The sequence below is a fragment of the Falco naumanni genome, chromosome 7 (assembly GCF_017639655.2).
Source record: "Falco naumanni isolate bFalNau1 chromosome 7, bFalNau1.pat, whole genome shotgun sequence".
NCBI classification, from domain to species: domain Eukaryota; kingdom Metazoa; phylum Chordata; class Aves; order Falconiformes; family Falconidae; genus Falco; species Falco naumanni.
In genome coordinates, this window is record NC_054060.1 from 49,630,075 (window position 1) to 49,655,405 (window position 25,331).

At 35.8% G+C, this 25,331-nt stretch overlaps 1 protein-coding gene across 3 annotated transcripts in view; it reads right to left on the bottom strand.

The window, feature by feature from the left end:
• TTBK2 (tau tubulin kinase 2) overlaps positions 1–25,331 on the bottom strand; it is a 104,402-nt gene that overhangs the window by 14,588 nt on the left and 64,483 nt on the right. For 2 of the 3 annotated variants that reach the window (XM_040601506.1, XM_040601508.1), the window contains 8 exons: positions 24,760–24,825; positions 24,076–24,168; positions 22,991–23,116; positions 20,268–20,425; positions 18,534–18,750; positions 16,926–17,137; positions 15,164–15,767; positions 9,174–9,422 (listed from right to left, as the gene is read on the bottom strand). In XM_040601506.1, the coding sequence (XP_040457440.1) occupies positions 9,174–9,422; positions 15,164–15,767; positions 16,926–17,137; positions 18,534–18,750; positions 20,268–20,425; positions 22,991–23,116; positions 24,076–24,168; positions 24,760–24,825 (1,725 nt within the window). The remainder of the gene's footprint in view (positions 1–9,173; positions 9,423–15,163; positions 15,768–16,925; positions 17,138–18,533; positions 18,751–20,267; positions 20,426–22,990; positions 23,117–24,075; positions 24,169–24,759; positions 24,826–25,331) is intronic. The other variant, XM_040601507.1, reaches the window with a different exon arrangement.

The following is a 25,331-nucleotide window of genomic DNA, read 5'->3' on the forward strand; positions in this document are numbered from 1 at the left end:
TTTGCCTTCCCTAAATAATTTAACTCCCTTTTGATTCTTCAAATTAGCACCTGACAAAGACGAGAAATTAGACTGCACTTTCTTCAAGAAACTTTACAAGATGGTGAGTTGGATGTTAAGAAGGAAAAAGAACAAAACAACAATAACAACAACATAAATACCTCTTGGACATCCTTTATGACATCTGACAAACTTTCCTCCTTTTAAACCTTTGACAGGCTGCAATAGCAAGTGATATGCTTGGATGAAATTCTCTGTGAATGTATACAGCAAATTGCAGAGGAGTGAAATACTGAGTTTTGCTCCGAAAAGTTGCTAAGTCTGAAAGAGCTAAAGGTGTGAATATGGATTATTGTACAACACTAGCAGGTAAACATCTGACCCCTCAGCTACAGCTTTTCCCCTCCACTCATGCTGTCTGCTACTTGTGCAAGCATGTCCAGTACTGTCAGGACTTCAGGCCTCTTAGAAACATGGTGTACAGATCCGTTGTTCGGCTAATACTGTCATTGGTTGTAACTTGTCACATCAATAAGCCATTAGCATATTACTTGGCATTCTGAAGGCACTTTACCAAATGTCTACCCTCCAGAACTTCTTTCCTATCTTACTAAAGTTTGTGTATCTATGAGAACAAACCTCATATATCTTTTCTATTTTCCCTGCTTCCGTTTTTCATCTGTCATTAGCTCTGTTGCCTACCAGGAATATGACCAATGTTAGTACGAGTCTGCAACTTCTGCAATACCAAACAACCTCCCTGAATCTTTCCAGTTCAACAGCTTCCTCTACTTCTTGAGTTTTTCTTTTATTTATGTCACATAATTTCTACTTACTTGCACAACCATAGGCCTCTGCAAAGAAACGTGAACTGCAGATTGTATGAAAGCATAAAGGGTATTTTAGTGCACTGTCCTGTAATTTACTGCTAGCATTATTCTCACATGAATAAACCACTGCTATGCTTACATTTTTGTAGACAACCTAGGTTACTGTTCAGGACACCCCTTCTACTCTTCAAAATCCTCCCTGCCTACTACTTACTGACATTTTAGTCTAATCCTTTGTATCCCTTCCCAGATTAAATTCACAGCAGAGAAGAAGTTAAATATAATTGATTATAGATACATAGGCTGTTTCTACAGGTAGACTAATATGGGGATAAACAGGAGGAATATACGGCTGCAATTCATGCTGTTATGGAACATAAGACCAGAGATGATTGTAAGTTTTGATACTGAATCCCTTTCAACAGTCACATATATATGTAGTACTGCAAGCATTGCAGGCGTTTTTAGGAACTGGTGTTCCCCACGATACTACCTTCTGTTGTTAATAATTCATATATGACAGGCTATATATGACATATCATAAACTAAAGCAACATCTGAAGGTTTACTTGTATTTGGCTGAAAAGAGGACTGTGTTGCTCTCCGTAACTTCTCAGATATATTCTTTCTGCTATTCTATAATGCTAATTTTTGCATCAATTTATATGGAGGTTGCAAGAAATGGGAAGAGGATGGAATACAGATGTAAAGCTGCAAATTAACAAGACAACTGGGTTTTCACATTCTCTTATGTGATAGGTATCTTTTGAGGATAAAATATACAGATCTGTGTGTACAGTCTTACTTTAAAACTTATTAATCATGGCTTAATTTCAGTATTTTTAAAGTATCTTCCCTTTTCAGTTATTCCTACACCACTTACAAGGTAGAGGAAGATTTTTTTGTTGTTCTAACATAAACTTTTGTCCTCAAACATCCAATAGGGCAGATAATGATTGCTCTAAAAGTAATATCTTTAGTTGTGTTTAGAGAATGACTGTCATTGTAATAAGTGGCTAATTAGTTTGGTAATGTGACTAAAACAAGTACTCATGTAATTTGAAACTGCTATATAGTGCATAAACCAATTGAAGAATATTCTCGACATTTACTTATATTGTTGGAGAACTGAAAGCAGTGGTGCTTCCAGGCTATTACTTCATAACACTCACACAATACTCCTGCCATATACTCCTATTAAAAATGGGCCAGTATTGTAATATTTTTCTTGAAATCCACAGAAACAGGCTTTTTCTAACAAAGAAAGCATGAATTTGCCTTAATGAACAGTACAGAGATGTGAGAAGATGGCAACTAAAGCCTATTTCTACCTTCCCATCTCATGCTATTATTTCCTTGTTTACAGAAACTGAATTCCTACCTTACCATGGCTATTTTCTAAAGTCACAAAAGTTCTAGAGATGAAGAACTATTTTCAGAAGCTTGCCCAACTGGAGACTTTTTCCTCTGGGAAGTTGGAAACTACCGATTCCATGAAGACTGTGGTTTTAGTATGAAAGCCGGTGAATAAGTATATATTTATAATGATATAATATAATATTATTATAAAATATAAATAATATTATAGAATTAGAAATAAATATAATAATATATTTAGCATTTCTAAATCTAGATTTTGTAAAACATCTAACAATCTTCAATAGGATGTGAATTAGTTCTCCATGAGAGGTTATGTTCAAGCATATTTAGGGACTGTGCTGCTCAAGTATACTTAGGTACTCTGTTAAGAAGCACAATACAACACCACAAATGAGAAGGTTCCTCCTCTAATAGAAGAAACATTAAATATGAAGTGACATTTATTTTTTAATTAATGGTGCAACCACTTTTGGTATATAAAATTCAGTTAAAATATTTTCATTTTATTGTTACTATTATTACTGTTATTGTTATTATCATAGCTAATAATGATGTAAGCATCTTTAAGTAAACCTTGCTTTGTTTCAGCAGCTAGCTGTGAGAAATGTATTAGTATATATTTTTCTTAGTTTAGAAACAATTTTTACTACATTTGATCTTTTTGAAGCTAAGCTCTACGTTAATATCTGTCCCTACAGAGAGAATACCTGCAATTTTAAGAAACAATAAAAACACAGGCTAATACTTCCTCAGGAAAACCCTGAACTCTCATTTTCAAAGCCACACTATACCTTTTACACATTAAGGGCCAGTACTTGGGGGGGTTTGGGGCTTTGGGGTTTTTTTTGGTTTTGTTTGTTTGTTTTTTTAACCCAGTATCTCCTTTGGAAAATTCATTTGAAATGCTCTATTCTGAACCCAGGTTCAATTCAAGTAAAGAGACTCTGTCATGAAAAAGAGACTCAATCACATAAAACTTGCTTTTATGTGTAACAACAGTGGGGTCTGGCTACTACTGTTTAGATTAATACTGAATATTCCTCTCCAACTTATCAATTCCAATAAAGGGTCATCACAAAGTATCGGTAATTCACATGTTACTGTTGTGCTACATTTATGCTTCAGTTTTGCCATTTACACTGTATTTTTGATTTTTTGCAAAGGTAAAAGTATGTTTCATGTTCAAACAGCAACATTCTTTAAAAAAGCAGCTCCAGCAACACATTAAAAAAACAACCATGTCAAAATTAAGTCTTCCTGACTTGTGATCCTCCAGTCAGATAGTGAATCCACTCATTTGTATGTTGAAATAAATTAAATCCAGTTCTATCCAGTTATAAGACTGGCACTACGTTAGCACATTGCCCACAGTTGTGTTATGTTTGCAAGGGAGAGAATCTGTGAACACTAAAATTTCTATGGATGAGTCAAACATACCAGAAAAACTGATGAAACCCTGCAAGTATAATTTTAATACACATGCTAATTCCAGATGAATTAAAATTACTGTACACATAAAATTTAATTTTCAATCTTGAAATCCAGATTAAAATTTTCTTAATATCTCTCCTCAGAATTGTCAGGATCTATTTGAAAGCATTATGGGTTTTCTCCTGCCCACAGTGCACTACCACCAACAGTAGTTGTAATTCACATAAAGAACTAGCTGCTTTCAGTTTGCTTATAAGCATGTTTAATAGATATCCTTTAGAGAAGACAGACCTAGAGATAAGCATCTCATCTATACTAAGAGTCCTTCTCTTTTCTTACAGTGTCTTTTCATAAATTCTGTCCTCTGCACACAAGGTTTTATAGTCACAAAGTTTACAGACACAAAGATACGATTAGAATCCAGCTTATCTTTTAAAAATGAAATACCTAGAACTTTTGGGAGCCTGTTATATTACATAGCCTTGCCTCTGTGAACAGGAGTGATGATAAATGTAAAAGCACACCTGCACGAAGCAGTTATAACACGGCTGATTCCATCCAAGCACTCAAGTGATCTACAGTATAATACATGTTGCAAGCTCCTTAAAAATACTTACAAAGGCACCACCAGTTTGTTCTAATTCTGTTTTGGTTGCTAGCCTGATTACTAAGATTAGATACGCCAATAAGGGAGTATCACTTTAGCCCATCTGTAAGCTGTCTACATATATTCTGTCTCTAGAAGCTGCCTGAAAGCAGCCAGAAGAGCTCTACATTTGTAGCTAGGTAATATGTAAACACATCCCTGTGGCTCATGTAGAGCAACAGTGTAGAGTTGCCCAATACTAGAAATTTTAATAATAATTTGAAACTGAACTGATTTTTAAAAAATCATGTTGTGGCAGTTAAGAAATATTAGAGACCCCCACAGAGCACTTGTCCTAATTTTAGTTGTTTCCCTATTTTGTCTACTCCTTCCCTATGACAGACCTATCTAACCAGGACAAAATGCTAAGATGCTGACACATTCACAAACTCCAAATAAAGATTTTTTTTTTCCTGTAATTCTAGTTGGACTAGTATTATATGTGATTTTAATGACAGCAGGAAAAAGATTTTAAGAGATAAATACATATTAACTAAAGATTCTCTTATGGATGGACAATATCTGCAATTATTTATATACAATATTTATTAATTAGATCAATTATACCTTAATTACATGAGAAATAATCATTAGTCCTTGGCCATTACGCTCTGAATTGTAACCACCTACTTATTGCAAGAATATTACTGCGTGAATTGTCATCATGGAAACAATTATTGACACCAGAGTTGAGCAGCCCTCCATGGCAAATCCCACAGACCATTTAGCTTTCCTGAATTATCTTTACTTATTCCAAGTTAATGGAATTATGATGCTAGAAAAATATAGTAATTCACATATGTTTGGGATAAGATTTAAAAAAAAATAAAAATAAAAATTGGCCACTTCAAGGACAGACAAGAACAGATGAACCATGTGGTTATCAATTTTGGGAATCTTAAAAGTACTGTGGATTCCAGAAGACATGGACATTTTAAACAATTATTAACTTTTTATTGGTTCTTTTTTTCCTACATGATCGGTGTATGTGGATGCTATTACCAAGGCTAATTTATTGTCCTGACCTTCACTATGACTTTTCTGCTGCTTCTGAAACCTGCAGAAAAATGACCAAGAGTGTTCCGTCATTAAAAATGGATGTTCTCTCTACAGGCAACACACTATTTGAAAAAAACCAAGGCATTTATACTGACTGCTTGTCCTCAACCGTTTGTTTCTTATTTTATAATGTGTGAAGTTTCCATTGAAGGAAAAGCTACCCTAACATGGTGTAATTTTTAATTCTGCTTTATACCAAAGGCAGATCCTAACAGACATGAAAACTTCAAGTTAATGCCGACGCCAAAAATAATTTTAAAAGAACACTGTAACAAGAGAGGAGCATCTTTAGGGTTTTGTTTGTTTATTTGTGGCTCTAAAAGGGATTGTTAAATGTGAAAACCAATGTAAACGTTCATCTCTTGCTATTGCAGACTAGTGAAACCTGCCAAAACTAGTTCATAAAAAATGGCAAAATTTACAACATTTACGTGCACTCCTGGCTTATAAACCTAAAACATCCAAAATAAAGTCACAATGATAAAGGATATGCATTCTTTCTCTAAATACCCCTTGAACACGTCAAGAAGTCTTACCTTATTCTTCCATAGGTCCCTGAATTCCAGTGAGATGCTTAAAAATTAAGGTAAATTTTTCAACTCAGATCAGTATATTATTTCTCATCCTGGATATGAATATGATGGTTTGCATTTCCATAGCATCTTGTGTGGGAAGATTTCAGAGCACTTTGTAACTAATAACATGTCTATATAGCTACAAAATAATTTTTAAAATGTTCCAGTAAGGTAGAAATTTCAGAAAATTAAGACATAAAATATTTGTGTAAGTGCCAACTAATTTCAACTGCTTAACCTGAGACACACAGATTATCCTTCCCTAACATAATGAATAACCACAAAATCATTAGATTAAAATTAGTCCCCTTGTACATGTCCCATTAAGCACATTCACAAAATGAAAATATGCCAGCATGACCAAAAATAAAAATAAAAAATACAAAATCCACCTTTGTTAAGGGCTGAATTTGACTGTATAGCAGCCAGTTTACAAGTATTTTAGCTGGCTGCTGTGGCTAGAAGGGGTGCTTACTATCTTATTGAAGAACTCAAGCTGAGAAACCAGAGATCAACATCTGAGACCACTTATTTTGATTGTTTCTCAAGACACAGTTACACATTTAGCACAACATCTACCTAAGCAGTCTCTTCATACACAGCCCTGGCCAGTAGTTGCTGCCATCACATCACCTTTTCCATTGGCCTCACACAACACGCTATGCAGTCCTCTAATGAGCAGAGTTCAGAGAACTTACCTGACTGAAAAATTCACAGAAAGGAAAAGATTATGTTTCAAGAGGATTTGCCGTACAATTTGACCATGCTACAGAGGCACATGACGCTAATAGCCCTCTAGCCCCACTCTTCAGATTCAAGTACAGTCAAAGCATTCATTCTGGTTTCTGTCAGCTCTAATGCTGCCAGGCTCTTGTATGCTGCAAGCTGAGTAAATACAGAGAGTTGAAGCAAAATACTTCAATTCTTTTACATAACATATATATGGCAAGAGAGCAGTTCTCTATCATATGTCGTGTATTGTAAAGGTAAACCTACATCCCATACCCTCTCTGCACTAGGGAGCACGGAACATACAGAAATTTCATGACCTCCTCTATCTGATGTCAAACTAGAGGGAGGTGGGCTATAGCTTCCGAACCCTCACTCATCAACAATGAGGAAAGAAAATCCCTTTGCTTGATTTCAGGAACAAGTGTATCATTTTTTATTTTTTAATACAGGAAACTAAATTCAATAGCACAGATCCCTGACCTCTGCAATTCATGAGTTATGAACATTGAACCAAATTGCAAACAGCATGAAATACACAAACATATATTCAGTACCAAATATTTATATAGAACAATATAGAATTACATACAAATTATTTTTAATATTAAACTAGAGAAAAGCTTTAGCTTATTAACATGCATATTCATCTTTCAGGCTGCTGGAACTTCCAGTTTGCTAAATACCTAACATTACTGCACTGTAGAAAAGAGAAACACTTGAAGAAGTATTTCAGTGTTTCAGTAAGCCATGAAGTACACGAGGCCTTCATTGTTGGAATGAACTAAAGAATCATGTGCTTTAGTTTCCATAGTAAATGAAAAACTGGAAGTTAAATCCTCAACAGTCAGGAGCTTCAAAACCACAGCTTGAAAAGGAACACAGCAGTCATGGACTTACCAGGTAAAAAGAAAGAGGAGGCTGAGAATGCTACATGTAATCCTCACTCCACTCAGTAGCAGCAGCACCTGACACAATACCAGTTCTTTTTCACATGACAAGGAAGTGTATCACTTTGCAGCTCATATTAATATTGCAGCTTTATTCATTTGTTGGGTACTAAAGAAGCCAGAGAAGACCCTCTCTGCCAACCTACTTTCTTTGAGTATTGTGAGCAGTTTGCTAATTATACCTGCAATTCATTCCAATTGGAAAATTTAAATCATACATATACAGGCAAAAAAAATTTAGAGGCCATTTTGCATCCTGGGATACAAACTAATCCTGAAAAATACTGAAGCTTAACTTTTCATGAGTTAATTTCTTCTAAGTCCTTTGCACTACTCAATATGTCAGTCATCATGAAGAATGTGGTATTTTGGTATCTCATAAAGTTCACAGTAATGAACATCTGGGAGCTACTCTTTTTCCATTTCCATACATCGAGGACAGAACTGTTTTTTTTATATTCAGATAAAAAGCAGCCAGGAGTTGCTGGAAAAAAACACTGCTTTTTGAGTTAACAGACAACATGTTGACACTAGCTGCTTTGTTTGCCTTGTTATCACTCAACACTGATCCTGTGGAAATTTGAAAGAAGCTAATGTTGATGGTTACTTTTAATATCAATACTCCTGTGCATGCTTCACTGAAAAAAAAGAAGTCTATATAAATATAGAAATATTTATACTGAAAAAATACATTCGAAATAAAAGGCACACAAAATATAATCCAAATGAAATATTAATGGTAAAATGATGATGATATGTTAGGGTCTTATGCATTAATGCTATGTCATACTGTTTTACCAGTCAATGCAAGCTCATGCTGCTTAGCAAATTTCAATATTTTTGTGACTAACAGACAAATTATGATTAACTTCAATTATGATTCTAAGCCTTCATCTTTCTCATGTTGAAATGAACTGTGAATACAAAACTATGAGAAGTCCCCTTTCTCTAGTGACATTTTCATTAGCTATGAATCCTGATAATTGCCATCTTTGCTTTGTATACTGCAAGCAGTGGAACAATTCATTATTTGTTCATTCCCCAAGTAGCAATTCCACTATCTCTAGATATTTTTCCTCACATTAAAATGATTTAAGGTAGTCCAAATTTTAATATGTGTTCCTCATTCAAAATCCACCTGGTACTGATTATAGGAACACATAAAAAAAGTGAGATTTTAATCTTAGTTTTGAAAAAAGTAACAAACTTTTCCAGAATTTATAATTCTACCTTTTTCAACAGAAAATCCCTCTGAGGAAGTGAGTCTATCTTCCAGAACATCCAGAGAGGGCTGATGCTCCAGACCACAACCTCCTTAAATACTCCTCTCTCTCTAATATTACCTCTTCTAAGTGGGACAGTATCTTTCTCATAGAGTACTCCTGACTCTAGTCCTGGACAAGATCCATTCTTATTCCCCAACTTGATCTTTCAAAATATTTTTTTGGATGTTGGGTATAGCAGTATGATTAGCATATGCCTACTACTGGACTGTGCAGAGCAACTGAAAATGTTAAACTTTGCAGATGACTGCTAAAATGCAGTCACTTTTATGAAAACAAGGCTTATTCACCTGCTGAAGTTGTGCTTTTGAGATGCAAATGGCAGGGGGGAACTTGTTGCCACAGGGAATGACTGGAAGCTGCCTACGACCAGTTGAGCGGGAGGAAGAGGAGTGGCTCTCAGCTGACTGACTCCTTGGTAAACCAGCCTCTTTCAGAGGGTCCAAGTGGATGGATAGATAGGCTATAGGGCTCATGGTGCGGAGGATGGGACTTGAAATTCTTGGAGTGGAGAAATGCAGCGCATGAGATGAGTTGAGCTGTGAGAACAACATGGCGGGGAAGAAAATAAGGTTTATAAATCAATATTTTATAATTCTTGTTTATGTCTTGCCTAGATACATTTTCTTAGAAGACCATATTCACAAGTTCCTCACAGGTTAAAAGCTGACAATTTAAGAGGCATCTTAAGTCTAATCTTCACATTTTCCATCAATTTTTAAAAATCAAGTATCAAAATCAGAAGTCATCATCCTTTCTCTAGCTGGTTCCTACCTTCAGTCAATCAGTCAGTAAAAATCTAGGGCATATTTAATAAACTAACATAGTCTGTTCCAAGGGCATTGTGTACACAAACTAATTGATTGTTGACTGGTCCTTGCAAATGCTTAGCACATCCCTGCAACAGCATTGTTTTCTGAGATGACTGTATTTTTAGCACATACACCCACTGCAGGGTTTAGAAATGTGACTGTGTAACTACAGCTATAGCAGCACATATTAAGAACTATAGCTGACAGGATTAATCAGTAAGATTAGTACTAAATAATTTTGATGAAATATCCCAAATATAGGATTGAACTGGAAGGATACACTGGCCTGAAGAATCCATGAGCGATTGCTTCATATTGAAGTACATCGCTCAAGCATTTAGAGAAAAGGGAAGAAAAAATAAAGACCAGGAGCTGTAAAGTGTTCCAAACTAATCATTTTAGAGAAAGTACATTTTCAAATTGGTTATTGATGATTCTAATAAACCTATAGCTTTGACATACAACTCTGAAATGAGTTGCAAGACCTTTTCCAGTGCTGAATAAGCATCTGATGGTGACACATCCAAATACCTGCAAATGAGATCGCTATATACAGCTTGCAAGCCCTTCTTCCAAGTATATTTAAACAAAACCATGAAGACTGCAAAAAGTTTCCATATCTCTAATCTTCATGAAGGTGATTTTCTGTTTCCTACCATGGTATTTGCAATTCTATGTGTCTTGGAAACAGAGCACCTATCAAGCATTTTAGTATCTAATGAAAAGGTATTTTGAATTGTCTCAGTCCTAAAGCTTTGGTTTCCATAATGCATAGCTGTCTCTCAACTATAAAAAAATAAGAAAGAGTATTTCCAGTATCTCACAAATGCATCAACCGAGAACAGAAGGTACATGAAAATTAAACAACTTAGAATTCAGAAATAAATGGAAATTTAAGAACAAGTTTTTGATAAAACTTAGTACCTCGATATACAAAAATACTCATTTCAGTAATATTTCTAAATAATAAAAATAAATAGATCCATACAATCAAACCTCTTTTCTAACCATGCGTGCACATGTGTGTGTGCGTGTTTGTGTGTATATAAATACATACACACACGCACGGTATTAGGTTGTCAACAAAGTTTGACCAGAGCAAACTATAGTTTAATTTAAACTGAAGATAAAAAAGGAATTAGCTGTTACATATTCTATTACTTCAATGCCATTATTATTTCTTTGCTGAAATATCTCCTTGACAAATATACATTGCAAAGTTTTGTGCTTGCATTGTGTGGAGTTCACTGCAATTCAGTAGAATCATAGAATCACTTGGGTTGGAAAAGACCTTTAAGATGATGTCCTAGTTTCAGCTGGGAGAGTTGATTTTCTTCTCGGTAGTTGGTGCAGCGCTGTGTTTTTTGTTTGTGATTTGGTGTGAGAGTAATGTTGACAACAGATGTTTTCAGTTGTCTCTAAGTAATGTTTATACTGAGTCAAGGACCTTTCAGCTTCTCATGCCTTGCCAGCCAGAGGGCTGGAGAGGCACAAGAAATTGGTAGAGACCACAGCCAGGACAGCTGACCTGAACGAGCCAAAGATATATTCCATACCATAGAAGGTAGTATAGTATATAAACTGAGGAGAGTCGGCCGGGCCTGCCAACTGGCTGCTCAGGGACTGGCTGGGCACTGGTCAGTGGGTGGTGAGCAACTGTATTGTGCATCACTTGCTTTTTTACCCTTCCCTTTGGATTTTATTCCTCTCCCCTTCACCCTCCTTTTCACTATAATTGTTATTATTATTGCTGTGGGTTTTTCCCCCCTCCTATTTTATTTTATTCAAATCATTAAATTGTTCTTATCTCAACCCTCGAGTTTTGCATTCCTTCCTGATTCTCCTCCCCATCCCTCTGGGGTTGGGGGCAGTGAGTGAGCTTGATTTCTGGCTGGGGTTAAACCGCAATAGGTGATCAAGTCCAACTGTTAAAAGCTACAAACACAGTAAATTACTGAGGCCATGGTTCAACAACACAGCAAGTCCAGCTTTAGGCTCTTAGTACCAGCTCAAGGAAAATTAAACTAGAGCTGTATGATGTAAAGTGCTGCTCCAATATAAATTCACCACTAGTCTAGATCAGTTCTAATTCTTTTGACAGATTAATGTTATACCACCAGATATTACAGTAAATCAGGTACTGTCTGTCTTCCTGCAGCCAAAGTCAACACAGAGCCATCAGGAAAGCGTGAAGCCAGCATATACACCCTAGCATGCTCTGAATAGATCAACAGGAACGTGACCATGCGCCCATGACAGAGCCAGATCAAACTGGTATTTGCTGGTAGCACACAGAATCTGTATTGCAACTGGAAAACCATGACTGCTAACATGAAAATTAGTTCTCTTACCTGCAGAGTTTTTTTCATAATAGATAGCATAATTTGCTCTATCTTTTAATGCCTGAAACTTGCTCATCTCCAAGCCAATAACTTCTCCCTTATTTTTTGAGTTCAGTTTTCCTTCCTGAACTGCTACAACTTAACATTGCCATTAGAATGCTGATGCTGCATGAAACGGGTAAGAAGTGATATTATCATCAATTACAGGAAGTCCGTGTACACACACAGTTTCAGGAAGAACGTTTACCTACAAATGGGAGGACTGCAGACCAGCAATTTCTTTTCTCCAGGAGAAAATAAAATTATGGGTGAGTATATGAAGCTTTAGTTTCTCATATAGAAACATCCTTGCTACTACTTACTACTAAAATAGTGAGCAATAAAGCCCTGAAAGACAGAAGAATCATCAAAGTAAAAATGAAAAATAAAAAAAAATATATAAAACAGGAAAACTATTTTATTCATTCACCATTGAAGTAATTGCTTGCATATTTAACAAACCTATTAGAATAAGCTCAAAGAATGTAATTCATCATACTTTCTCCTAAGTGACAGTGAAGCCGATCACTAGAAATCCATATGGGAGGCATACTCATAAGCATGATGACCGTGAGTGGTGACATCCTACAGTTTCAAACCATTTGAAATGAGTAAACGGTTTCACAAATTATATTAAGCTATTATACTACTAAAATTTCAACATGTATTTTTAACGCCTTTTATCAATACTTAAGTAATTTGATTTATGGTCCTAACCTTACATTCTTGGATCCCAACCTGCTCTTAGTAACTGGTGCAATATCATTAAATCAGCACAAAAGTAAAATATGACCCTTCACCTATTTATTACTTGTATTGTCAGGAAGGCACTACCTAGATAAAATTACTAAAGAACAAGAACATCTGATCCGCAAACAAGAATCCCATTCAAAGAACAGTTTCAGGTGGGTAAATGCTTTGAGGAAGAAGAAAAAGGACTCTGCCAAACAGCTCCTAAAGGTCACCAGGTCTCTGGAACAGACAGAAATACTGTATGAAGAGGCATATGTATACTGTCTCCCTGTGAAGTGACTAGGACACTCACCTAAAAGAACAGCTAGGTTACAGTACCCATCTCAAGGAATATTTAAGTAACTTTTATGAAGTGCAATACCACCAACGAAGGACAGAAAGAACAATTGGCCTCCAAATATCTTCCTGGACTTTCAAGGGCTAATGAAGTAGAGGGAATACTACCGCAAATTGGCATTACAGTTGGAATAGACATACTGCATAGACATACTCTGTTCCCAGTTTCTAAATCAGCCAAATAATTTGTTTTCTTTATTCCCAGTTCTATTTATCGTTTCAATTCCACATGACGCACCTTCAAAACAGTGAGCTCCTTCCTGCCAGTCATCTTGCCCTCACAGCACTACTTGCTCTTCCAGGATAATATAAATCATATTCACTCTCCCCATTTTTGAGGTCATGACAAATATCCCGTACCTGCTTGCAAAGCCAGACTAAATTATAATCTTACCCCAGTGTCTACTTCAACCAGTGTTTCTTGCAATACATCCTGTAATTTGTTGACCTTGTTTATAACTATTGCTGCTCCCACGCTTAGAAGCTTCTTCCTTTCCAGATATTGTCCATTATTTGCACTGCAGTACATGATGTTTATATCACCTCTACTTTCAGTTTTAAGTAAAATAGCTGTTTCCCTAAAAAGAGCCAAATTTGTATAAAGTGGGATAGTGCATTTGCACACAAAATTGAAAGCTGTTTTTTAATAGCTTTCAAAATAAACACACCCAATAATTAGTATTTTGTACAAGACTGTGTTGCTCTTTCTTGTCTGCTTTACTAAAACTGACATTAAAATACAAAAATCAAACTGAAATCAACCGAGCAATTTAATTTTTAGTCTTTAGAAGTTTTTAACCAATCAAAAACTTAACGTAACTAATATTTCAACTTAAATCTCAAAAATCTTCTGTTGTTTAATACAGTTCTGTATTTTGAACTTATATTCCTTAAACTGCGTAATTCACAAAGTGACTATAATGTTGTATGAAAGATACAAACTTGTATTTTCCATGAGAACATAGGTGTATTTGAAATTTTATTGTACAACTATAGTTAATTACGTTTTCACCATATATTCCACACTTTATAATAAATGAGTGTAGGTGACAAGTTTCGTTTTCTAATGAGCTGGCTGTAACCTTCACAGGAAGTGGTGGTAAGTGAGGAAGAAGTACAGCCAGGTTTCTTCGCTCAAAGGAGCTTGAAAGAATTGCCCTTTATATCATAATGACACAATTTCTACTCATAAAAGGGGAGAAACAAAATCAGGAGCTGATGCCAAATCACTTAACCATTAATCTCACTTCCTCCTTCAGTAAAGTCAGTGACAAAAGAAAAAAAGTAAATGTTCAAAAACTGTAGAAATGAGAATTCTTTAGAAAAGATGCAGAAACACAAAAAGAAGAGGATGCAATGGAAGCAAACCAATCTGTCTTAGTGAAGAGAAAATTCTGGGAGCAAAGCAGTGGTTGCAAAAATATCTTGGAAGTCAGAAGTAGCAACTATTTATAAAAGCAACAAGTTGTTTGTAAAAGAACCACTAGAAATTTCAGAAGAAACAAATGGAATTCCAAAAGAAAACACTACATCGATGATGGTGAGGAGCAAGTAACTCTGGTTCTTTGATTTCAGCCATTTAGGCTTTTCCTGAAACATGTGAAACATTGTAGCAGTGCTTTACACATTCATTGTCATCTTACGTTTCTGTACTGCAAATGTAAATATATATATTTGCATGTGTATCTCTCACTGATTAGGAATTAATGCATAAGGAGCTTGTTTGTGTGTGTACATATATATATATAATTATTTTTTTTTGATTGAGGCTAGTTCTGTGGAACATACCTGCAGAACTAATAGCCACTGCCATGAGAGAATGTAAACACTCATTAACAGAACATGGAAGATCACTCCTCAAGAATCAAGTCCCATATCTGATGAAACTAGGAATTTCTGCTACACTACTGTATTTCAGTCACAGCATTTTGCCTTACTGTCTCATCATGTAATTCTGAATAAAGAGAGGTTTAATAAAACAGCAGCCATTTCTCTTACCGGAGTGAGTGCTCCTTCTGCTTGAGCTTCCATAGGACTTGTAGGGGTGGCTGCAAGAAGCTGTCCAGCAGCTCCAGACAGAAGTTCCAATTTATCTGTAAGCTGTTCGGAAGCAGCAGGATGACACTCCATGGCTAGAACAAACTCCACCCCTGAGGTTTGGTTCTTGGCATGGACACTGTTTCCTGCCCAACCACCCTGTCTGGGCTGTTCTTCTGGAGGGGACTCCTCTAGAACTTGTAGTACCTCTGGCTCTTCATCTGAGGGACTTCCAGTTGTTTTGTGACCTAAAGCTTCATTTGTCCTGAAGTCCTGCAAGTCCCTTTCCTTATCTATTATCACCCATTCCTTAGAATCAACCTCCTGCCTGCAGGAACTTAAGTTGACCGCTACAAATCCATTGCTAATAACACCATCAACATGTTCTGGAGAGCTAGCTGACACAGGTTTTGAAGCATCTGGAAGGTATTCTTCATCATAGTGCCAAACATGGTCCATACGGGCAGTTACAGGAGCAGGAATGGGTGTTTTCTGAGAAAGAGGAGGAACAGCAGCAACAGGAGGCTCTGCCGCAGCATTCAAGTCTTTCTGCATCTTCTCCAAACTTAAGAAAAGAAGATAATATGTGACTTAGTTAAGAATGAATTAAATTATTTCAGTAGAGGAAAACTAGACATATGAAAACTTGTTGTCATATTTTAGAAGAATCTACAATGGTTGAAAAATCCACAATTTGAGACAAATAACTCTGATGTCAAGTAAAAATGGGTGGATGGTCTTAGAAATTTGCACACATTGTAAGTGTAATTGTAATCTATCATGTTGTATTGTAAATGTAATTACCAGAAGGGAGCATAGTGAGTGGATATCAGCTCAGTGGTGAGGCTACCACCAGATGCCCACTGGACTGAATTTATGCTACAAAGCAGAGATTCAAAGCAGAACAGAAGAAACAGATGTCTCCAGCAGAAGTTAGTAGATGCTTTCAAGACCAATGTTATTGATTGTTTTGATTCCTTACTTGGGCTTTGCATAACTTGCTTCATCAAACAAATTCCTAACCCTCCTATGACATATTTAGAAAGGTTTTGCCACTGTTAGCATCTCAGCTGTCTTCCACTGTCCCCACTCAGCCTCTGCTTTTCAGCTAGATTTCACTGTGTCCTTCTCCCCTTATTTTTTCTACATATAAGCAAACTGATTGAACCTGTTCTCATATATCTGTCTCTCTCTGCCTTTAATTGCCATTTTTACTTTAATTCTATCAAGACTTTTTTAATGTTGGTGCAACACCTTTGGGCACAACTAAACCTGCTGCATGCAGACAGACTTCTAACTTCGTAACTCCACTTCTTGTAAACTGTCCTTATTTCATATAATCTAATTCCATGTTACCTCTACTGAGCACCTGATGTCATCATTTTTTATTTAGGATGAGTTGTACTGACTGTCAAGAGTATCCCACCGAAGAAAAAGGTAATAAATACCAGGGTTAGACCAATAGGTCTTGAAATAAAAAATTCTCAAGTGTGGAAGTCCAGCTTTAACTGTATACCAGCGCTAATCTTTTTTTAAAGAAGCTGCCAAGTGGTAACATCCATTATCCAGACACATTATGAACATAATAAATACTTTGCTGTAGCTTGCATAAGCATAACCCAGTAGCTCCATTCCTGGTTTTCACACAATAGAAGAAAGATGACAGTATCTTAACCACATATTCTGAAAAGATCTAAGCATAAGAACAAAATAATTTCTTTACCAGGTCTCAAGAAATTTATCAGTATCTGGCTTAGACTCCAATGTCAGGCGCTTCTCCAGTTCAAAGCTGTGAATTGAACGTAACTTTCGCACCAGTGGGACATCTCTGTCTAGCTGGGTGGTCTCTGAGCGAACACGAATTGGAGAACCAAGACTTGGTGCGTTAAGCATTCCGTTCACTGGCCCATGGCTGTTTTCTTCCTCTGTGGCAGCCTGTTCAAAAAGTAAAGTAAAAATATAACTTACTAGGAGTGTCAAAACAGAGGAAGACAAGGTACTACATCGTGGACACCATCCAGGTTTTTAGCCTGTGATAAGCCAATTTGTGTTTGGAATGGTCCTTAAGTTTATGCCATAGTTAATGTACTTTAGATATGCTCTTCAGCACACACCTACAACTGACAAAATACTAGTAATATACTAGTTCTGGGTAGGTCTGAGAACAAGAGTCCCAAAAGCCTAATAATACACTTAAATTTACTCTGATATTTCATATTGATCTCTGAAATTTTCTTTAATAATGGTCTGAAACCTGACACTTGGTAGGTTCTTCGGTCTGCTTTATACTTAAGTGCTCTTATTAAAAAGAAGTTAGCTTCTAAGCTGTCTTTATGATTCTCTGGACCATGTAACACTGTTATACACTAAATCTACTAGATATTTCTGTGACAGAACTGTTTTAGTTAAATTGCATTACACCTTGTACACTGACTAGTTATGATGTAGAGCTGGGAAATCACAATCATCCTTAGTTTGAACAGGTATAGCTAATAGAAATTGCCTTTGTTTAAACCAGAATAATCATCTTTCTCCCTCCTTGGTAAAAAACAAACAAGTAAGAAAATCTGAAAATAGACACCATGCCATATTCTCTCCCACAATGTTTTTTTTCTAGTAAACAAGAAGTAACAGCCTCAAACTAGACAGTTCTCCTAGCTAAAGAACATTTCAGTACCAGATTCCTCTTCATGTAATAAATATGTTTATATAATGAAACAGGGCTATATTTGTCAGAATATAAAATCTTGTGATTGTGAGCAAGGGAGACAGGAATCATTTCTCAGAGACTACTTTTCAAAATAAAGCAGCATTCCCTTCTAAAGACTAGCCGATGAACCACTCTGGATCAGTACAAAGGTATCGTATCTTATGGACACAAAACCACCAAGTGAAGTAAATGGACACTGCCAATCACACTGCCAACCTGTCAATTGAAGAATAACATTAAATTCAGTTTTGTATATTCAATATCTGACTGCCACACATGCAAGATGCAGGAAATTTCCTTTGCTTTCATTCAGTGATTCAGAATCAAAATTGTGTCTGAAGAACATGAATATGAATAAACTGCAAAGAATCTCAAATTATCAGCAATATACCATTCATCATAAAGACCTGATAAAGTGACACAAGGCCCAAAGGCTTGTCTGCTTGTTCCAGTACATAAGTTGCTCTAATAAAATGTGTTAGCTGTACCATAAATCTTGTTTTCTTAGACCATTCTGGCTAATCGATATTAATAAGACTGCATTATTTATTATATCTTATGTGCACTATGAGGACAGGAAACTGTTCAAAGGTGGTATACACAATGCAGAATTGCAAGTACCTTACAGATCCCTAGTTTTATTTTGTTTCTGTTTGCATCCATTTCTTCCCAAACGTCTTTCTCCTGAGGACGCTGATGCCCAGGGGATCCAGGTAGTTTCTCTGGTGAGACACCAACTGGAATACCATTCTCTCCATCACTGAGCTGTTCATCAGGAAACACTTCATCTGTGTTTTCTCGCAGCAGATCTCCTGGGATAGGAGTGGCATTGGCAATTCTACAAAAGTAGTTTAAAAAAAAAATGGAAAGGTAAAAATTTTGAGACTCTAATGTGTTTCTTGCAATTATTTTCTAGTCTATTAAAAGAAAAAAACCTTTCAAGTAAAAGTATGCTTCTGTAGAAAACTAAATCTTGTAAATTATTTAATATAATACCCCCTACTTCTTGGCTTTCACAATTCACATTTCTTTAATTTAGGCACATAACAAAAGGTGAAATGAAAACCCAATCACTTAAAAGCTGTTTTATGAATGTTTTTGAAGTAACTTCTCAGCAAATTTGTAACAGATCAAGTCCAGGCTCAGCTACGCTCCTGATTCTTCTACACATATTTTTCTATTAAAAAAACCCGAATGGGCAACTTTCATAATATAGTTTCCCCCAAAATTTGGTAGAAAACCAAAACATACTGTGTAAGGAAGACAAATCACTCAGCAGACTATATTTTTAAACAGTTTTAATCACTATACTTAATAAGCATAACACTAACAGGACATTTTAATTGAAGTTCTGTAGTACCATTGACTTGGGGCTAAATAGGGCTAAGGCTTAGCTTAGTATTCTGAAACTGAAGCAACGCTATAACTAAAAAATGAATGGTTGGGAGGTCAATTAAAAGTCATTTCTTTATAGCCACCAAAATTGTTAACTGCAGCCAAGACTATTGATAACTCCAGTGTGATGCTTAGTGTGATAATGGGGCTGAATCCTATGCAAAATCCCTGTCAACTTCAGTGTGTTCAACAGCGCACACTGTACACCTGTGTAATATTAACACCAGTTAATGTCTTGACTGACATTTATTTTAACTTTTTTTTTTTAATTACCTTGAAATACTGGGAATTCAATACATTCTACATGAAATTCTAGCTATTTTCAGCCTTACTACACTGTCAAAACTCCCATGTCACGACCTTTGTGACTCTTGGATAAAAAGCTGATCTACTCAAGGCCCAGAACAGGCACAAAATGTTCCTTCTCATCCATAAACATTTCTTCTATTCTCCAGTTTCCTGAGATGAGTATGGGTATTACTAAACATCACATCTCATTCAACTTAATTATGGAAGATCTCAAAGACCACATAATATTTTAAACATGACCAAAAGCTATTTCCAAATTTCCTATAAAGGTCCATTCATTTTTCAAAGTTATAAGGAGACAATAGCTAGTAGTTTATTCAAAGTTTACAGAAAACAATGGGTTTATTTCCAGGCAGTTAAACTCAGGGCAAACCATTTAGTTTCACAAAATACGATTTAGCAAAGGATGGACTAGCAAATTATATGCAGTTTCCTGAGGTACTATTTTTTATTGCCATAAATTTAAATCTGCTGTACTGATCTTTCAGGATAGTACAGACAGGAACCCTAAAAAAGCAAACACTTGAAATGCTCCCAAACTGCTGTTCCTCTATTTATTCAACATCCTGCACAAAACCCCTAAATTATGGAGATAATTTCCTTTTGGTACTCTGCGGCTGCTTTTTAAGTGACCACAATGTGCATACATACCCAATTGCAGCTGGAGTAAGACGAGTGTGTAACTGAGGTGTGGTTGAAGTTGTTGTCGTTGTCAGAGAGCCATCAGTTCCACTCTTCTCCCAGTCAAAAGGGTCACTTTCAATAACCCCAAATGTTTTCATGCTGTTGTCAAACACAGACATGAGAAGCTAAAAATGAAGGAATAAAGTTAGTAAGTTTAACTTTTGTCTAAGAGACCAAGCGATTAAAAAATATCCTCCTGTAATACTTAAATATGTCTCTTCAAGATTTTGACAGACAATTTACATAAATAAGGACACAGTTATTTATAGTAACCATTTCTTATTTTTCAAGATATGCAAAATTCTGTTTTATTTTTTAAAAAACACATATACACCTGTGCTTTCATCAGTAAAGAAAGGCAAAGATACACCATAGCCTTCCATAAGAAGACAGAAAGGCACACAGAGGCATAACTACATTGCTTCAGAATAGCATCAAATGGCTCTCCGGCAGAGGAAGATAAAATAATATATTTGGTAACACCACTAGAAACTAAGGAAATGAATGAAGAGTACATAGGGAAGGATAATGATTTGCTAATTCGTACATTTCTGTTATTTAGAATCACGTACTGTTTATTTTATCTAATGCTGACATCATCCCACAGAAATGTCACACTGGAAGCCTTCCACCCTCATTTTATGCAAGGAAAAATCACCTAGACCAATTTGTGTCCATGACAGAGAAAGAAATTGTGTCTACTGTTCCCTCCCTGTGAAAAAACTTTGCCTAATTCTAGTCACTGGTGGGAAGGTTGTGTCCATATCACATCATCTCTTACTCTGTAACCTTTCTAAAATTAGTCTTTTTTTTTTTTTTCCTAAAAGCTAAAAAGCTTTTTAGACTGTAACTCTTCAAAGCAGGGATCCTGACCACGTACATTCTTGTTCATTGCCTAACCATATATACAAACAACAATAGATATCGAAGGCATGCATAGCACTGCTACAACAACTACAACAAATACTAGTTAAGAAAGACCAGAGCTTAAACGACCATGGAAAGTAAAGCACTTCCTCACGGCTCTAAATAAAACCACCCTGCTCTGGTCTAAAGCACAGAGGCAAGACTCTGTTGGAAGGCTCAGGCTGCAGCTGTGCAGCTGCAAATGTTCCATGACCAACCAGAGGACTGTAAATTACTGAGCTGTCTCTATCACAGAGAAATTCTATCCTGGTATCATGTTAATCCTTGAGCATGTGCCGTGTTAGATACAAGCAGACCACAAGAAAAAGGTTTTGCAAAAATATGCCTGTGTGTATGTGCTATCATTCAGGATGTATAATGTAAATAGAACATATTTATCAGTCTACAATCAAGGTTTTTCTATACAACATCAAAATTTCTGCAATCAGTGATTTTTACCATAGAAGAAAAAAAAGAAATCTGATTCATCTTTATAACTAGGCACAAAAACCACTCAAAAATTTCTTAATAATTTTCCTCACTTAATTGAAAACTACTGGATAAATTCCATGGAAATTTTTAATAGGAAAGGAAAAAACCCCAAGGTATTTATTTTTCAGGAAGGCTAAACATTTCCTGTATTTGTAATAAGATTTTTCTTTGCCATCAATTTTTTTCACAAAAATTGATTATTTTTTTTTTGCAAATGTGCAGAAGAACATACTACTACATCTAATGAGATTCATTTACTAACAGGAAATTAGTTGAGAATTTCAGTTCTTATTTCAAATGTTATATATCTTGATTTCTCTGTTAATCTTGCTAAGTAAAGCACAGGAATCATTCTTATCAAAGTTACAATTCCACACTTAGTCAGAATGATTTATTTGAGTTGAAGCAATTCAGCTTGCACATCAGCAGAAAACTATTCCTTCTGGTTTGCCGAGTTAGTGAGTTGAACAAATGCACAGAGGCAGACAGGTAATGTAAGTGGGAAGCTGACAGGAATGTGTGCTTCTGGGAGCCAGAGGGAAGGCACACAGGGACAACCTGCAGCGTAATGTTAGAGTCACTTTTGAATGTTAAAGTCACTGCCAACCTTCAACAACTCAGTCTCTCCCTCCCTGCTTTCCCTGAGCATTCCCCTGCCGCTTTCCACATAGTGGGACTGAAGTAAGTTCTATCTTTGTGTTTTATTTATTGTTAAATCATGGGTCAACACTGAGTAAGACACATTCTACAGCATATCCTCTTGGCAGCTATCACCTTATCACTAAGCTGAGGCTGTTCATTTCAACAGGCAATGCTCTTAAATTAAAATTACTAGTTTTCTGGTGATCTCTGGAGGCAATACTTCGGTCTGAAAAACTCACCATGGCTGCACGTTGTGTTCTAGCTGTATATATTGTAGGTGCTGAGCTCCAGATTTTGGAAAACTGCCAGAATGACTATGACTGAGAAAACAGTACGATTGATTTAACTTAAGGAGCACCCACGAGAAGCTACAATAGTAGGATAGCACCCGACTGCACCGCATACTGACTGTAAAGCAACTGTCAATTGTTTTTAGAAACTTAACTGCCTTACTCTTCCAAAATGGGAAAAAATTACATCTTTGAACTACAAAGTTTCCACGGCACTAGAAGGTCATTAAAATAACTTTGTGATGGCACAATCCATCATAACTACCAAGACTAAACAATGAAATCAAAGGAAATTGAAGATGAAACAGCATAAAATTCTGCTGTTTAAAAATCATAGAGACAAAATAGAAAAATGTTTACCTGGTAATCAGGCTTCGTAAAGTAATCTAAATTAGAAATGTGATCCAAAAAGATGTTGAATTCTTGAGGAAGATGTTTCAACATAAGTCTGTGCTCATACCTTTCCTTAATGGAGCCCACTTGCTCCTAGGAGTAAAAAATACAACAAACATTAACATGCCTTCATTCTCTGCTACAACACACTCAATACATTAGTGGCCAGAAAGACCGGTAAGTATATTACACTGAATAGTACTGTGGACTACATCAGACAGCAAGGAAAGAGATTGTGTCATTCCCCTCAGTACACATGCAAAATAATTTTGAAACTTGAAATTCAGTATGAAAAGCCATTTAATTTTCTGCTGTGTTTGAATGCTGCCTGATATCAAGGACTGTCATTAGACACTCCAACCCTTCTAAAAAGCATGTTTTACAGATTTAAATATCCTGCTGCACCATCTGAAGTCCAGCCACTTATTGGTGTATATTTGGTCATCACATCATACTGCCTAAGATTAGCAAATCCTATTTAGTGTAAGACAAGTAAATCAAAACCAAAAAAGAGACTGTATACCACTTTGTCATCTACCAAAGCATAAACTACATCAGAGAGTAATCTTGTTTCAATCTAACTTCAAAAGAAGTTGGAAGAAGTAATGACAGGCAAATTAGACACTGTTTCTTTGCATACCTCACCTGTGATACATGACTAAAGGCACTACCACAGATTGACTGATTCACTATTCTTCACCAGCAAGTAAAAAAACACTCCTTTCACAAATAATCAAAATAGATAAGTAACTCTAAACTTGTGATAGGTGAAATCAAAAAGTCCTCAAGTGAAAACAGAAAAATTAAATAAGTGGCATATATACACTTACTTTGGCCTTGTAAAACATTTGCAAACTAGAAATACAATCCACTTCCTGCCTAGAACAGTTTGTAAAACTTGTCTGCTTTTTATAGCATGACACTAGCAATGAGAACACTAGAAAACACTGGAAAATGTAACAAACTAGTGATTCTTAGTGGATATCACAGCATTCACTTGCAATCCAGAAGTAAATCTCCCTCATGCTCTTTGGTTTCGCTTCTAGGTTTACCTTATCTTTTATTTTTCTCCAAGGCAGTTGCCCAACCACAAATTCCACCAACATGTAAAACAGGGACCAGAGGTCATCATGCCGACCCATTTCCTGTGAAAAAGAAATATTATTCTAATGCATCTTACAAATACCTATAAGACAACAGGGAACATAGATTCTTTACTGCTCTGGAGACAAATTATTATCTATAAAATTACTATAATCAACACTGCAAAACAATTTTGTATAATTAAATCCAGCCACTATTTCAAGTAGAAACAGCCAAGTAAATTTCCACAGAAGACCAGAGAAACAAAACAGAAGCTGAAGTACGTTAAAATAACATTGCAGATCTCTATACTGGAAGAGCTGTTTATTCAGATTTGTTTAGTGTATGATGTTAAGATGATATACTGGATATTATAGATATTATATATTTTATAAAACTCAGTATATATAAAAACACCTTTTTAATTTCTTAACTTAAAATACAATTGAACACCAAAGGTAACTAGTTAAACCACTATTATTTCTACAAGAACTTTTTTATCCTCCACTACTGTAAAATTTATTATCTTTTCCCAAAATTTATAATTTCTACCCAATAAATTCACACATAAGAATACAAAAAATAAATAGTAACCGCATTACTGACTGCTTTCAGCTACATGACATGGATATGATACAAATTGAGATACTCACTCTGTTTCTGTGAGCATTGATCGATGCATATCGTACCGTTCCTCGAAAACCAGCGACAGCTCGTGGCTGTCAAAGAACAGAAAAAGATTCTTATTGTCAGAAATATACCCTCTGACTACTAAACTTGGCATCTGCAAAGTGAGTATGGAGCCACAACACATATAATTTGAAACTTTTTGTTTTATTTCAATTTACCGTGTATCTACAAGTCCTCAGTGGAAATCCAAGTTGGCAGCATACAGTGACATATGCCATAGTTTTTTAAACCATCGATTTATGTCAGTTTTTGTTCTCACAGACATCAAGTTCTAGTTACCTCATCCCTCAAAAAAGCTATATGGCAGAACTATTCCTCTTTTTTCTCCAATAATGAAATTATTTCTTGGGTTTAAGCATTAGAAGTTTGAGTTTTTAAATTCTGACAGGATATAAACCATAATGATTTCTTCCACTTTACTAAAATACACCAATATTATGTGGTATGAACAGACAACCAGCCATTTATTGAAATGTCCTAGCAACATTTTCACAAATTCTTTTCCGAACTAACAAACCAATCAATTTTTTGAGAA